The sequence below is a fragment of the Zootoca vivipara genome, chromosome 2 (genome assembly GCF_963506605.1).
Source record: "Zootoca vivipara chromosome 2, rZooViv1.1, whole genome shotgun sequence".
Lineage (NCBI taxonomy): Eukaryota > Metazoa > Chordata > Lepidosauria > Squamata > Lacertidae > Zootoca > Zootoca vivipara.
The window spans coordinates 9,706,412-9,723,722 of NC_083277.1; the positions used below are offsets into that span (position 1 = coordinate 9,706,412).

At 44.9% G+C, this 17,311-nt stretch overlaps 1 protein-coding gene across 1 annotated transcript; it reads right to left on the reverse strand.

The window, feature by feature from the left end:
- Positions 1-110: 110 nt before the first annotated feature.
- LOC118080241 (zinc finger protein 271-like) lies at positions 111-15,575 on the reverse strand. Its single transcript, XM_060270935.1, has 4 exons — positions 15,351-15,575; positions 14,000-14,144; positions 10,817-12,651; positions 111-4,524 (listed from the first exon to the last, which is right to left on the reverse strand). Exons 2-4 carry the CDS (start codon positions 14,028-14,030, stop codon positions 2,761-2,763), a joined length of 3,630 nt encoding a protein of 1,209 aa, XP_060126918.1. The 5' UTR covers positions 14,031-14,144; positions 15,351-15,575; the 3' UTR covers positions 111-2,760.
- Positions 15,576-17,311: the final 1,736 nt, after the last annotated feature.

Below are 17,311 nucleotides of genomic sequence, written 5' to 3' on the forward strand. Positions count from 1 at the left end.
CATCTGCATTGTAAATTTAAAGCTGTATCATCCCACTTTAAACAGGCATGGCTTCCCCCAAAGAATCCTGGGAACTGTAGTTTGTTAAGGATGCTGAGTTAGGAGACCCTGGCTCACCTCTTACAGCTACAATTCCTAGAATTCCCTGGGAAGAGGAATTGACTGTTAAGCCACATTGGGAAGTATAGCTCTGTGAGGGGAGCAGGGTGTCTCTTGACAACTCTCAGCACCCTCAACAAACTACAATTCCCATGATTCCTTAGAGGAAGCCATGATCGTTTAAAGTGGCATGGTAGTGCTTTAAATGTATAGTGTAGGTGGAGCCTAGGACCTGGGGAAAGCTCACCGAATCTGTCATTGTGTCTCTCCTAGCCTGACCTACCTCACAGGGTTCTGAGCTTCTCAGAAGAAAGGACGGGGGTAAATAATATGTTTGTGTTTGTTCCTGTAGGCATTTGCCTGGTCTTTAGCTTGAACAAGAAACATTTCATGCATTTATACAAAGACTTAACATTACCCTCTTGGCATCTGACCATTAAGGTGCTTTAAGCCCAGTGTGAGGCTCTTGTTAGGATCCAACTTGCCTCAGATCCATCCTTGTTGTTCAGCAACATCTGGAGGGCCAACTCCAGGTTCAGATGCCATAGATCTCAGAATATTAGCTGTCTGCCAGGGATTGCTGGCAGCCTGGTTCACACATTACTTTAAACCACAATTAAACTAAACTATGGTTTAAACAACAGGAGCTTTGCTCCTCCCCCACCCCAGCTGCTGCTAGGGAAACAAACCATTGTTCCGGCTCACTGTTTGTTTCCCTCAAGCAAACCATGAGTGGTAAGCCAAGAACAATGGCCCCTCCAGGCATCCTCCCTATTGTGCATTCTTGATTATTTCTGCTCATGATGGTATTGGGTAAACACGATCGCATCTTCACTTAAGCTTACATCTGCAAAGGTTTAGGGCAGGCATCCCCAAACTTCGGCCCTCCAGATGTTTTGGACTACAATTCCCATCTTCCCCGACCACTGGTCTTGTTAGCTAGGGATCATGGGAGTTGTAGGCCAAAAATCTGGAGGGCCGCAGTTTGGGGGTGCCTGGTTTAGGGGCAGACATACTGTTGCATATGTAATACCACATTTACACGAATCTACAGTCATTGCTTCCCTTTTGGAACCCTGGGAACTGTAGTTTTACGAGTGCTGGAGATTGTGGCTATATGAGGGGCCTCCTACCAGCTCTCAGCACCATGAACAAACTACAGTGGATGGACAAAAGCTCCCATCAGCCCCAGCCAGCATGCCCAATGGTCAGGGATGATGGGAATTGTAGTCCAACAACTGGAGGGCCACAGGTTCCCCCAGCCCACGCCAGAAATGTAAGCTACATTCTCCTTAGTCAGTGAAATGGTCACTCTCCTCCTGTTTTTCCTTCGGTTCTTCAAAGTGGCTGGAGGTTTGTTTGTTCTTTCAAGTTTTTTTCATGTCTACTCAGAGGTAAAGACCACTGAGCGAAACAGAATATTTTTCCACATACGTGTGTAGAGCAGAGCTTTCCAAACTTTTCATGTTGGCGACACACTTTTTAGACATGCATCATTTTGTGATACAGTAATTCAGTTTTACCAGCGGAGGTTAAACTAACCCTTTTCCAGCCCTGGGGGAAGTGTGGTGAGAGTTTATGCAACACACCTACACACTGCAGCCAACACACCAACAAGTTGCAACACACCGTTTGGAAAGCTCTGGTGTATAGGATTGCAGACTGATCGCTAGAATGACCCTTGATATTCATAAAAAAGGAAGAAACCTTTTAATGGTGTTACAGGACATATTATACCCAATTATTTAATGTAACATCTTTCCTGTGTCAGCTATGCAATGAGGTGCCATCCAATTTCTCTTTATCTAAACTGAACTAGATTGTGTCAACGCACACACGCTCCACACAAATGACAAATTAAAACAGGTAAGATTTTGGACGTTACATAAAATTGAACCAATCACAGCAAGTACCTGTTTGGTAACATACAAAACTGAGTGAAAAGCAAACCTATTTCAGTAAGCAAGTCTTGTAATATTAAAAGCGTGTGTGTCCCCCAAATATGTAGCCTCAGGGCTTCCTCACCATAGCACAGGGGTTCCAACTTGAATAAAACATGGGGGAGGCAGGTTAAGCCCTGCCCCACATAATTGATCACATGATGCACACACCATTTGAATGGCAATGCCCATCAACTTGGGGGGGGATTTGGCCCCCTGAAATATTTTATGGAGTGGGGAGCGAATGCACCTTGGCCCCTAGAAATTGGTTCCTATGCCACAGCAATATCAGGAATACCTTAGAAGTCGTCTAAAAACCACCAGTTGGTCATTTCTAACAAGACAGACAATACTTGAAATGTTTAGCAAAATATCTAAATTAAGTCCAGATGGAATCACTGGTGGCACAACAGCTTCAAACCATAACCTCTCCTGACTCAAGTAACAGCAGTCCTCAGGCTGCTTTCTCCCTTCTCCTCTCAGGGAAAGGTGGTTCTCCATTAGCCCTTGTGGTGGCGTTGAGGTGAAGGAGCATATGGAAAGAATTATGATCTGATCCACCACAGAAAAGTTACTTGTTTCCTAATAAGTATCCCTCATGATCTCTTTCCACAATCAGAGCATTTAAAATATCCATCCTTCTGATGGATATTATCTGATGTGACATCCTCATTCTTCCTCTGGGTTATTTCCTCTATAAAGGCCGATATGCAAATGTTTGTCACAACAGGGCGATTTCATAGGAGTTCTCCTCAGTGTGGACTCTCTTATGCTGGCTAAAAGCAAGAGGGTCCGTGAAACTTTCCCCACACACCAAGCAAGTCTGTGGCTCCTCCTTCTCCTCCTGTGTGTGTGTTTGCATGTGCTTGACAAGAGTTTTTCTGTGAGCGAAGCTCTTCCCACATTCCGAGCACTTATGAAGCCGCTCTCCTGTGTGGATCTGCTGGTGTTGGAGGAGGCGAGAGCTGACGCCAAAACTTTTCCCGCAATCTGCACATTTATAGGGTTTCTCCCTCGTGTGGGTGAGCTGATGTCGGATGAGGCAAGAGCTGAGGTTGAAACATTTCCCACAATCCGCGCACCTGTACGGCTTCTCTCCCGTGTGGATTCTCTCATGTACAACAAGGCTCCCCTTCTGACTGAACGTTTTCCCGCACTCCGCGCATCTGTAGGGCTTCTCTCCAGTGTGGGTCCTCTGGTGCCGAACAAGGTCGTGTTGTATAATGAAGGATTTCCCACACAGTGAACACTCGTAGGGTTTCTCCCCCGAGTGGAACTGTATGTGCGACATGAAATTTCCGATCCAGCGGAATCTTTTGCCACAGTCTGAGCATTCGTACGGTTTTTCTCGTGTGTGAAGTCGCTGGTGCTCAACAAGTTTAGAGTTCACACTGAAGGACCTCCCGCAGTCCAAGCATTTGCATGGCTTCTCTTTCGTGTGGGTTTTCTCATGGGCTACAAGGTTCCCTTTGAGGGAGAACTTTTTCCCACACGCTGAGCATTTGTAGGGCTTCTCGCCCGTGTGGCTTCTCACATGTGTGACCAGGTTGCACTTCTTGCTAAAGCTTTTGCCGCACTCGGAGCATTTGTACTGAGTCTCCCCCGTGTGGGTTCTGTAATGCCTGATAAAGTCAGTGTTCATACTAAAGGATCGGCCGCACTCCAGGCACGTGTACGGTTTCTCCCCTGTATGGTTTCGGCGATGTCTGACAAGATCAGCATTTTTGCAGAAGGACTTCCCGCAGTCCGAGCACTTATAGGGCTTGTCCTCGGTGTGGAGTCTCTGATGAATGACAAGGTTCCCTTTCTGAGAAAAGCTTTTCCCACAGACCGCACAGGCGAATGGTTTCTCTCCAGTGTGCATTCTCAAGTGAGCAACCAGGTGGCTCTTCGTTCCACAGCTCTTACCACAGTCCGAGCATTCGTACATTCTGTCTCCCATGTGGGTTCTGTAATGCCTAACGAAGTCAGAGTTCATGCTGAAGGACTTTCCGCAGTCGGCGCATTTGTACGGCTTCTCCCCAGTGTGGTTTCGGTGGTGCCTGGTGAGGTCAGCGTTCTTACAGAAAGACTTCCCACATTCTGAGCATTTGTACGGTTTCTCTTCCATGTGGATCCTCTCATGGACCGCAAGATGCCCTTTCTGAGAGAAACTCTTACCACACGCTGAGCATCTGTGCGGTTTCTCCCCCGTGTGGGTTCTCTGATGACTAATAAGGTGAGAATTCATGCTGAAAGACTTTCCGCAGTCTGGACACTTATGTGGTTTCCCTTCCATGTGGGTGCATGTAGACCTTGGAGAGTCCATCTCACATTCGGTCAATGCCACTTGCTTGTCATTTTTCTCGATCTCCTCCTTGGCTGTGATGGCATCTAAATCTTTAAAGTTTTTTGCACACAGAATGGGCTCATCCATGTCAATTTCTGGAGGCTGTTGCTTTCTGCCTTCACTCCATGCTGAGGGACCCTCTCTTTGGTAGATGTCCTAGTATGTTTCCTTAGCCAAGGGCTTTTGTGCACATGATCCTGGCCATCTTCTCTGCTCAGAGTTTCCTTATAGAAGAAAGAAAAATTCCTGAGTGAGTCTTAAATCTGAAGGTTGTAAAACCGAAGGTCCTCCAGATGTTGCTGACTACAGCTCCTGTCACCCCTGATCATTGGCAATGCTGATAAGCTCTGTTGGTAAAGCATGAGACTCTTAACCTCAGGGTCATGGGTTCAAGACCCACGTTGGGCAAAAGATTCCTGCATTGCAGGGGGTTGGATCTTTGTGGTCCTTCCAACTCTACAGTTCTATGATGCTATGATGGGAGTTGGAGGCCACATCCACACTATACATGCTGTGGCCTCTTTCAAAGAATCATGGGAACTGTCCTCTGCTCATGGTGGGGTGAGCTGTTAGAGGAGACCCTCTATTCCCCCCCCACAGAACTACAATTTCCCGAGCAGTTAAAACAATCAATCCTCCTTCCCAGAGAACTTGGGAAATTGCTCTGGGAGGTATTTCCAAGTTAATATGCGTAGGACCAACTTGGATGGCTTTAAAAGAGGGTTAGGTAAATTCAGGGAGGATAAAGCTATCAGTAGCTACTCACCCTGATGGCTATGCTTTGCCTCTAGCCCAGGGGCCAGCAACCTTTTTCAGCCGTGGGCCAGTCCACTGTAGTGGGCCAGACTATATTTTGAAAAAATAATAATGAACAAATTCCTATGCCCCACAAATAACCCAGAGGATGCATTTTAAATAAAAGGACACATTCTGCTCATGTAAAAAACACCAGGCAGCCCCCACAAATAACCCAGAGATACATTTTAAATAAAAGCACACATTCTACTCATGTAAAAACATGCTGATTCCTGGACTGTCCGCAGGCCGGATTTAGAAGGCGATTGGGCCGTATCCGACCCCCGGGCCTTAGCTTGCTTACCCCTGCTCTAGCCAAAGACAGAATGCCAATTGCTTCACAAGTGCTTTTGTGTGAGTGGCAGTTGCCCTTCAGAGCTTCAGGCAGGGGACATTCCCAGCCCCCCTGGGATTGACCCTGGTGCCTTCCGAATGCAGGCCCGCCTCTAGGGGTAGTTTTGGTGGCGTGCTGCGCCAGGGCGCCGGGCCAGCAGGAGGGTGCTGCACGGCAAAGCCGCGCAGAAGCCGTGCTGCGCCCGCCCACCAGGGCGGGGGCCGCCGGAGCGATCTTCGCGCCACGGCGCCCGACCGGCTTGAGACAGCCCTGTCCGAATGCAAAGGAGATGCTCTTTCTCTGTTTTCTGAGCTAGCACCCTTCCCCTCCTGATGCTTTGGACCTCAATTCCTATCAGCCCCAGTCAGCATGACCAGGGATCAGGAATGATGGGAGTTGTAGTCACAACAACATCGCCTGGCTGTGAGTCTTGAAGGCCACTAGCTGCAAGGCCCTTTCCACTTGGCCTAGGGGGCAGGGCCCAGACTCACCAGCTCTACTAAAGAGACGCCTGGTGAGACTGGAGGGACATCGCTATGCCTGACAACAAACCCCTATTGGATTCTTTTGCCCCATCTTTTGGCAACTGCAACCTACCTTATATATCGGGAGTTTCTAACCCTGATAAGGAGCACAGGACGTTGCCTTACACCAAGTCAGACTACCGGTCCGCGTAGCTCAGGACAATGACTGGCAGGGTCTCTCCAGGGTTTCAGGCAAGGGCCTCCCCTAACCCTACGAGGATGTGCCACTGGAGCTTGAACCAGGACCTTCTGCATGCAAAGCAGATGCTCTGCTACTGAGCGACGGTGGGCTTACAAAAGAAAGAGGGGAGAGAGGCGCCTATTCCTTATCCATATGAAACCAGAATGCAGTTCTTTCTCCTCCTTAATTCGTCCCCTCCAGACCCCCGTCCCCCGTCCCCGTCCCCTCTTACTCTGCATTGCCTAAACAGGCTCCTGCAAGGCAACTCTCCTCCTCCTCCTCCTCCTCCTGCAGCTATTCAAAATTTGCCCTCCCCTGGACCAAGGAGGCGGGCCAGGAAGAGGCCCTTTCCCCATTTGCCTTTCCTAGCATCCCCGGGCCCCTCTAGGAACAAGCCTCTCTCTCGCTTTAACGCCTTCTGGAAGGCTGCATGGCAAAAAGCTCACCGCGCTGCTGGTGCTGTCACTTTGTGCCCTGTGCTAGTTTGTCTATGGCTTGCCCCCCCACCCCACCAAAAAAAAACCCAAGCAAAATTCAGAAGTGCTGGTTTTGTTTTGCTTTAGCTGAGATTCCTGCATTGCAGGGGGTTGGACTAGATGACCCTTGGGTTGCCTTCCAACTTTACAATTCTATGATTCTATGACCCTCTGGGCTGCATGAGCAGTTTCTCGCCTGTGTATACAACTCTGCAGCCAAAAATGCCCTAACATCTTGCATCACAAGCAAAAGGTGAAATTCTAGGTTAAAAAAAAAACCTTTTGTGGACCTAAGGCACCTAATTAAGATTCACAGCATTTATTTGTTAGATAGATAGATAGATAGATAGATATTGAATTTATGTACCATCCTACACCTGGGCGTCTCAGGGTGGTTTACAGAATACAGTAGATAGAAGATAGGCTGGCAGGCAGGCAGTTAGACAGATAATAGACCCTTCCTACAAGAAGCCCGAGGTGGCATAAATGGTTCATGATCTGCCCCAACTTTATCCACTCAGCAACCCTGTGAGGTAGGCAAGGCTGAGACTCTGCATCTGGACCAAGGTCACCACTGAGCTTCATGGTGTAATGGGGTTTTGAATACATATCTCCAAGGGTTCCAGTACTGTATTACATAGTCTTTGGGGGGTGGGGCTGCGGGGAGACAATCCTGGATTGACCAGGTCTGCCAATGTTGCAAAATGTTGTGAAATGACTTTACTTAAAAATAAAAGTGGATCAGCATCATAAACACACTTCAATATGTCACCACTTTAGTGCGGTCGTAATTTAAAGCTGCAAATTCAAACATTTTATGACCTTTTCGTAACAATTCTTAGAAGTTCATACTTAATGAATTTGATAAAATATCAGAATAGAGATATGTAGCATGAATCATTTTTGCTGGTTTTAGATGTTTTGCCTCCACAGATTTTCAACTTTTGATATTATTTAAGCCTATTATTATTATTATTATTATTATTATTATTATTATTATTATTATTATTATTTTCATTGAGCTGTCTTGGAAGGCAGGATATAAATAACCATATTGATCAGATGCATATAAATAAATAAAGGACACAATAAAGTGAGATGGTGTTGTAAGCCAAAAATGGCTTATCTTCTGAGTTTACGGCCGCCAATAAAACTCAGACACAAGAGGAGTTAGGAGTCCATTGTTGTTTATTGCAAAGCAATAGGTTACAGTCGAATCTTTTCGCAAAACTGTAACCCTGCCCAAGGGTCCGGGCAGGGGTATTTATGAGTTTCAAACAAAGCATTTCAATTTCCACCAATCATATACCTCATTTCATGTTTAATACACATGCACAATAAGCATTGCTGACTAAGCTTTGATTCCCACCATGATCAGTTACACTGTGTTAGTATGCATGTTGGGAATAGTCCCCAAAAACACAGGCAAGAATTCTGGGGCGGGGGGAAGATACAACTCCAGTCCAGAGCGCTGCTGGATCCAACCCAAAACCTCTCGAATCCTGCATCCTGCTTCTCACCACAGCCAGCCAGCCACAAAGTCCTCTGCATTAAACTGTCGGAGGCACTAATTCTTCTGAATACCAAGTGCTAGAAACTGCAGGAGAGAAGAGCCTTGTGCTCAGGCAGGTCCTGCTTGCTGGTTTCCCACAGTCATATTGTTGGCCACCATGAGAACAGGATGCTGGACTAGAAGAGCCTTTTGCCTAATCTAGAAGGGCTGGTCTTACTTTCTTAGGTCCACAAGGGCAAGGGGGGGGGGCATAATGACAACAGCCTCTTCCCCACTATATGCCCAGCAGTTGGTTCTTAAGAAGGGGGTGCCTGGCATTTCCTCAAAATCTGTACTAGATAATTATGTTCATCTGACATATCTGGAAGGGTGCAGGAAGTTATTAGAAAGTGACCAGTGGAAAGTGGGGAATATTGTACAAAAACCTGAAGGTAAGGACTGGATTAAGACCTTTAGAGCACCTAAGCACTTACAAGATTCTGGTGCCCCCATAGATACCCAATTCAAACTATAAACAACAATAAACCGTTAAAAAAAAAATCCGAAATGAAACAAAGCCTACAGTAAGATGGAAAATAATGTTTATTTTTGCATACTTCCACTTTATATTTATTTTTTATTGTTGTATATATAGTATGCATTTTTTCCCATTTGTTGCGGGAGCCTTCTTTGTGCAACCTGGTTCAGCTGCACCATATGACTACTGTAATGGTAAATCCAGCAATGGAAAATTTCTGTAATGCCTCCCTAACCTCGACACCCTACGCAAAGCCTTATTTTGCTTAATGGTTAATCCAGCCCTGGTTGGGGGTGAGGACCAGCCCTAACTTCCCCTCAGCTGGCTTTGCACTTCCTTTTTCTCCTTGCCCTTCATGTATTTCCTTGCCGTCTCTTTACCCCGGCCTTGGACACTCAAAATGTGTTTTTCCCTACTCCTGTGATTGCAATCTGTTTTGACTGTTTTCCAGAATTTTAAATTGTTGTAACCTACCCTTGGTCCTGCTGTTGAAAAGCAAGTAATAAATGACCGGTAAGAATAGTATTACTATATTCAATAACTTGCCAGACCAGTCAGAATTGATGGTGCCAATTTCGCCTTCCACATTTTAGTGATAATTCTTTTTGCTGCTTTCAGCAAATACGAAACCAGAGCCAGCTACAGCTACAGCTCCACTACAAACCCTTGTAAAATAATAGCTCAATAATATTATTTTTGGACCGTTTGGTAATAAATACCTGGTCATTCCAAGATAACATTTTGGACAGTAAAGCAATAAGTTTGAATTATCTATTAACTCCAAAATATACGTAAACAGCCTGCGTGTTGACCACCATATCATCAACATATATCCTGTGCAGTATGTGTGTGTATGAGAAATTCAATAAAGAATCAGATACTGTTGATATTGCACATATATATATATATTCCTTCCAGCCTACAGATATAATTTGTGGTGGTCTCCTAGCCCAGATCCATTTCTAGCCTTCCAAAGCTAGTTCCTGCTGAATAACTCTCATTCATTTTCACACAAATATTTCAGTTTTAAGATCTATAATTTCATCATTATAGAACATACAGTTGTACCTTGGATCCCAAACGCCTTGGTACTCGGACGTTTTGGCTCCCAAATGCCACAAACCCAGAAGTGAGTTTGCGAACATTCTTTGGAACCCGGACTTCCTGCAGCCAATCAGAAGCTGTGGTTTGGTTTCCAAACATTTTGGAAGTCGAACGGACTTCCAGAACGAATTCCGTACGACTTCCAAGGCACGACTGTATTTTATTATGGCTATGCTCTGCCTCCATTGTTGGAGACAGTAAATGCTTCTTGACAGCAGTTGCTGGAAGCGGCAGCAGAGGAGGGTGTTCTCCTGCTCAAGTATTACTTTGCAGCTTTCCCAAGGGCATCTGGTTGGCCATTGTAAGAACAGGATGCTAGACTATATGGGCCTGATCCAGCAGCCTCTTCTCATATTCTTAATACCAATTAATCTTTTCTTACATTCTGATGTAAGAGTTGTATTTCAATTACCGTACCTCCCTTTGGAGTCCACAATTTCTTAATTGACCCCTGCTTATTAAGTGCTTCCTGAAGGATCTTACTGCTCTTAGAAAATTAACTGTGCCAAATAAACTACTTTGAGGCTGATGAGAGATTGAAACTTTTTCCCATTAGGAAAATTAATATGAATTGCTTTCATAGCTGCCAAGTCTCCCGTTTTCCCTAGGAAATCCCCGTTTTTCCAGCTGTTCCTAGCTGAAAAAACGAATCCCCCCCCCAGTTTATTCTGGCGTGGTGGCCATTTTGGAACTGGGAGGAGCATGCTCAGAAGTGACTTTTGATGCTGCTCTGCCCAGTTCCGAAATGGCTGCAGTGCGACTTCTGGCGCGGCGGCCATTTTGGAACTGGGCAAAGCAGCATCAAAAGTCACTTCTGAGCATGCTCCGCCCAGTTCCAAAATGGCGACAGCGCTACTTCCGGTCTGCTATTTCCGGCCCGGTCCCTTATTTCTCTGACAGCTACTTGGCAGGTATGATTGCTTTGCTCTGTGTGCATTCACTTGTGAGGAAGACAACTATAGCAATCATGGATCAACCCAACGCCTGCTTCCAGGGGATTTCTATGGTTTCTTCACTGAATGGGCTGCCAAATGTTTGAAAAGGTTCGTTTTACGAGTGAAACACTGACCGCAGTCCAAGCACTTGTATGGTTTTTCTCCTGTGTGAGTCAACTGGTGCCGAATAAGTTTTGAGCGTATACCAAAACATTTCCCACATTCAGAACACAGAAACGGTTTCTCCCCTGTGTGCATTTGCTGGTGGCGGATCACAAGGTAACTAAGGCTAAAACATTTGCCGCAATCGGTACACTTATATGGTTTCTCCCCTGTGTGGATCCTCACATGGACAATGAGGTCTCCTTTCTGGCTGAAGCTTTTCCCGCACTCAGAACACTTGTACGGTTTCTCTCCTGTGTGCATTCTCCGGTGTTTAGTAAGCTCAGAGTTTGTATTAAAGGCCTTATCACAGTCTGAACACCGATAGGGCTTTTCTCCACTGTGGTTTCTCATATGAATAATGAGATTTTGCTTGTAATTGTAGCTTCTGCCACAGTGCAAGCATCCATAGGGTTTCTCATACGTCTGCGATTGCTCCCCTGAATGGACGATTATATGTTTGAGAAGGCCATCTTTCCGGCTAAAGCTTTTCTTACAGTCCGAGCATTCATATGGTTTCTCGCCCGTGTGGGTTCTCTGATGTCTAAGGAGATCAGAGTTCATAACAAAGGATTTCCCACAATCCAGACATTCATATGGTTTCTTCTCTGAGTGGAACTGCAGGTGTGCTGCGAGTCTCCCTTTCCAGATGAAGCTTTTGCCGCAGTCTGGACATTCGTATGGAGCGTCTCCCGCATGGAGTCTCTGATGTGCAATAAGTTTGTAGTTTGCTTGGAACGATTTGCCGCATTCCAAGCATTTATACGGTTTCTCTTCTGTGTGGATTCTCTCGTGAAGAGCGAGGTTTCCTTTCCGAGTAAATTTCTGCCCACAGTCTGAGCATTCGTATGGCTTCTCCCCAGTGTGGATTCTCCTATGTGTGGCTAAATGAGATTCTTGCCTGAACCTCTTGCCACAGTTCCAGCAGTCGTAAGGTTTGTTTTCTGAGTGGGTTCTGTAATGTTTAAAGACTTCCGAGTTTGTAGTGAAAGATTTCTCGCACTCTGAGCATTTGTACGGTTTCTCCCCGGTATGGGTCCTGGCGTGTGCAACCAGGTTACATTTCTTATTGAAGCTTTTGCCGCATTCTGAGCATTCATGTTGCTTCTCTCCTGTGTGGGTTCTGAAATGTATAATAAAGTCAGAATTCATGCTGAAGCTTCTCCCGCACCCTGAGCACCGATACGGTTTCTCCCCTGTATGACTGCGCTGGTGTCGAAGGAGGTCAGCGTTCTTACAGAATGATTTCCCACAATGCAAACACTTGTACGGCTTCTCTTCTGCATGGATTCTCTCATGCATAGCAAGATTTCCTTTCTGAGAGAAGCTCTTCCCACATACGCTGCATTCATAGGGTTTCTCCCCTGTGTGGGTTCTATAATGTCTAATAAGGTTAGCGTTCCTACAGAAGGTTTTCCCACAGTCTGAGCACTTATACGGCCTCTCTTCTGCAATGTAGGAGCTGTTATCACATTCCGTTGAGGTTACTTGTCCCTCATCCTTCCCTTTTGCCTCCTTGGCTGAGATTTCATCCAGGCCTTTGCTGCTTTCTGAACATCTAATTGTTTTATTTAATATCCCGCTGGGATTTCCCACCCATTGTCTCCAAACAGCTTCCACCTTCATAATGCACTGGGTATCTTGCTCTTTGGCTGTCTGCGCTGCTGCCTGGAGTGGCTCCCTCAGCTCAGAGCTCTTCAGCTCTTGGTTCTTGTTAGCTTCCTCATTCAAAGGCTCCATATCTGAAGGAAAGAGAGATTCAACTGTGAGTCGACACCCTACATCCAGAGAGACAGATACTGAATACGTCCCATACATTTAAAGCACATTTTCATCCCCAAAAAATCCTGGGAACTTCCGTTTGCTTCTCACAGAGCTACAATTCCTAGCAGCCTCAATGAATTACAGTTCCTGGGATTCTTTGGGGTATGGAGGAGGCTGTGCTTTAAATGACGTGCACATAGCCTTGGCCTAGCGACCATGAAGCCTGAGGCAAGGCGAGACAGTCAAGCTACTCTGAAGGGACTATTGCTGAGTGGTATTTATTATTTATTTGTTTTTAAGTACTTTTTATACCAGCTTTTATACCACTGTCATGGAGGTTCACAATGCTATGAAGTATTAGTATACATTATATCCACACTAAGGGAGCTGCAATGACTGTCCATCAGCTACCAGGCCACATTCAAAGTCTTTTGTGACACACACATAAAAGCCCTGAATAATTTGGAGGCCGGGTTACCTGAAAGACCCCCCCACCCCTGAAGAGACCCTGTAATAACACATCAACGACCTGAGGAAAATTTTATTCGTGACACTGCACCCTACAGAGTATCACAAGGCAGAGCTATTTCTATATCTATTTGATAGATTTTGTGTGTGTGTGTGTGTGTGTGTGTGTGTGAGAGAGAGAGAGAGAGAGAGAGAGAGAGAGAGAGAGAGAGAAGGAGCAAGGGAGGTTTCTAGCTAGAAGTAACTGAAAGTGAGATTGCAGCCTTGGAGCATGATTCTGCCACAGCTTTTCCTCTTGGAAGTTCCTTGTAGGCATAACCCTTTAGTAAGATTCTGCTTGTATATCTTTAAATAAAGCCAATGGTACTAAGACGCCTAAAGGCTAAAGACACACCATACATTTAAATCACACGGAATCCCAGAAACTGTAGTTTCCCCATCACAGAGCTACAATTCCCAGCACCCTTCACAAGCAACAATTCCCAGACTTCTTTGGAGGGAGTCGTGTGCTTTAAAGGTGCTTTAAATGTGTGGTGTGTGTGCAGCCTGTCTTCGGGGCTCTCAAAGGGGCATTTATTGCATATGGCTGTGTATACACTAAATATTTAGTGCACAGGAGAGACACATTCTTTCCTTCAAAAGAATTCTGGGCATTGCAGTTTCCACCCCACAGAGTTACAATTATCAGCAACCCTTAACAAACTTCAGTGCCCAGAATTCATTAAGGGAAAGACTGTGCTTTAAAGGTGTAGCGTTCACACAGCCCTAGTCTCTTGAGTAGCATCTCTTAACAGCTATAAATACTGTGGCATCAGAAAATATTTGAGAAATAGCTGTGAGTTCTTCCCGTTCCCTTACCTGCACAGACTGCAGTTTGGTCAGGGGACATGAGATCGTCCTCACAGCAAGAGTCTGTCCACTCACCAGCCTCAGACCTCAAGGAAACCTGGCTCCTTTTTCATGGTTCTCCATTTTAACCTCTTTCATGTTGGGTCTTAACCTGCTGAGTTGAAGAATTTATTTATTTTATTTTTTTGCTTTATTAAATTTATACCCCTCTTCCCAAAGGAGCCCAGGGCAGCAAACAACAAGTGATACACACACACACACACACACACACACACACACACACACACACACGAAAAAAAATCCAATCCTGTGGCAGACTGGGAAAGATATTCAGTAGGTGCTGAAAAGACAACAGAGGCAACACCTTTATAATAATCAACAAGAGGGCATTCCAAACAGCAGGCGCCACAACACTCAAGGCCCAATTCCTTCATTATTCCTCCTCTTTTATTGCTGCATTTATATCCCACCTTTCCCCAAGAAGTTCAAGGGGATGTGACCTGTGAGATAATTTAGGCTGAGAGATTGTGACTGAGCCCAAGCTCACCCAGTGAGTATCATGGCTGAGTGGTCCCCAAGGTCTTAGTCCAGCTCTCCAGTGTGGTATACGTAGTAGTTAAGAGAGGTAGACTCGTAATCTGGTGAACTGTTCCAATTATCTTTTGAGGGACGCCATGACTGTGGCATCCTACCGATATAAATATAGTGCAGATGAGGCTTGAGTGACCTTCATTCGGTCATGGTCTCTCATTCTGGGGTTCCTCTAAGGGTTGTTGTGAGGATAAAACGGGGGGGGGGGCTATTGGGTTGTTGTTTTCATTTTTATTATGTATTTTGTGGTTTTATATCTTGATTTTATTCTGTGAACTGCCCTGAGACCCCCGGGTATAGGGCGGTATATAAATTCAATAAATAAATAAAAATAAATGAACACTCCACCACAGGCCAAATATAAATGAGGGAGGAAATACAATCCAAAATTTGCCCCCTCCCTCTAAATGTAAGCATCTTAGCAGGGAAATCCTAGATAACGGTAAACAGAGAAAGTTTTTGTAATAGCTAAAGATATTATGTCATGAAAAGGTTTGAGTAAAAACACTGTGGAGGTGGGGGTGGGAAGTCAATTTTTGAAACAATGTAATTATTGCTATGAATATTATTGTGAAAATGTTTGATTTTGTTAATATATTGCAAAAAGAAAAAAACCCAAAACAAAACAGGGCAGTCCACGCAGAAGGAAGCCCCATTGAGTTCAGCTGCATCTACTCCTGGACTTTCAAACAATGGATATCAAGACCCTGGGTTTCTTTTCTTTTCTTTTTAAACTGCCTGGGAACCGAAGTAAATGCAATGTACTCACTCGGCAGGACTTGGAATGCAGAAGAATAGGAAGGAGGAAACCCCACTGCCAACGCCTGTGTTCCGGAAGATCACCCACCTTCACTCCCTAGGTTTGTCCCCTCTGGGCACCCTTCCCTTCCCCTCTTGCTCTGCTTTCCCTAAATAGACTCCTGCTGTGCAACTCACCTCCTCCTGCAGCTGTTCAAAATTTGCCTGGACCAAGGAGGCGGGGCCAGGAAGAGGCTCTTTTCCCATCCAGCATTCCAAAGCCTTTCTAGGAACAAGCCTCTGTCACTTTAACTCTTTTCAGGGTCTCAAAGGTCCCCATCTGCACTATCTATTTAAAGCAGCATTATTCCACTTTTAATCAGTTACGGCTTCCCCCAAACAATCCAAGTTTTTGTTAAGGGTGCTGAGAGACCCCTATACCTCTCACTGAGCTATCACAGTGGGATTTGGTTTAGGAGTTTTTGTTGGCGGTCAAGATTTAATTTAGGAGATTATTTTTATTTTTGCTGTGCTTGGTATTTTTATTGCTTTGTGTTTCTTTTGTTATACCTAATTTGGAATTACACAAGGATTCATTTTATTGTACATTTCTTGATACACTTCATTTAATACTTACGGCTTCTTAAATTTTGTTATGTTTTTTGTGAGAGTGAATTGCGTTATTTTTTTCCCTGACGTTGCAAACTATCGAGAGGAAAATTGAGCATTTTTTTGATGTTGCAGGGAAGGTGGCATATACAAATAAAGAATTAAGTACGACAAATGGCAACTGCTAAAATTATTCCGCGTCATAGTCTTCTTCTTCACCCCACTCCCAAAAGGCAGGAGTATACAGAGGAGGCATTCCGGAGAAGGTGACTCAAGATGAATGAAGATGATGAAATGGAGATTAGAATAGCTCAATGAAAATGTTGTCAACCCAGTGTATGGCTGATTTCCATGTTAGGGATCATTAGGAAAGATTTTGAAAATAAAGCATCACAACGCCGTCATACAAATCTGTGGTGTGGCTGCATTTGGAGTACTGTGTACAGTTCTTGTTGCCTCACCCCAAAAAAAGGCTATAGCAGAGGTGGAAGAGGTTTAGAAAATGACAATCAAAAGGGTCAAGAGGCCAGAGGAAAAACTGCAAGGATTTCTGCTTCTTTGTTTAGAGAAAAGGCATGGTGTGAAGAAATTTGGCTAGGGATAATATTTCTCCCTCTCCCACAACACTGAAAAGTAGGGGCATCCAATAAAGCAGAAGGGAAGGCAATTCCAGACAAAGGGAAACACTTCTTCACAAAGTGCATAGTTAAACTAAGGAACTCACTGCCCCAGGAGGCAGTGATGGAGGCCAAGCCCTTTTCCTAGACAGGTCACCCAAACCTTCCCCACTCTGTCAATTTCTGATGGAACCAGCCCTGACCCAGCTGTTAAAACATTTCAAGACAAGGGATGACAATATAGGATAGATCCACTCACAAAAACATCTGGCACATTATTACAGAAATAAGCCATACAGAAGCTTTTTTTAAAAAAAATGATTGAAACATGTCTGCATGTACTTTATTAAAGGGTTTTAATTAATACTGTTTGGCTGCAATCCTCTACCCACTTCCTTGAACGTAAGCCCCATTGTGCCCAGTGAGGCTCACTTCTCAGTAGACATGCCTAGGACAGCAGTTTCAATGAGTATATATTATTTGCTTTATCAAGGATCAGGAACCCACCAGATATTGATAGACATCTACAGTTTCCATCATCTCTGGCTAATGGATGAGGCAGATGGGAGTTGGAGGTCAACCATATCTGGAGGGCTATAGGTTCCCAATCCCTGCACCACATAAACCACCAACAGAACTCCATTAGGACTCAAAGATGGGATGCCAATTATGTTACTTGATTTTATCATTAACCAAGGAAATATATGCATACACATGTTTATCATACCTGCCAAGTTCCTTCTTGAAAAATAAGGGACCGGACCGG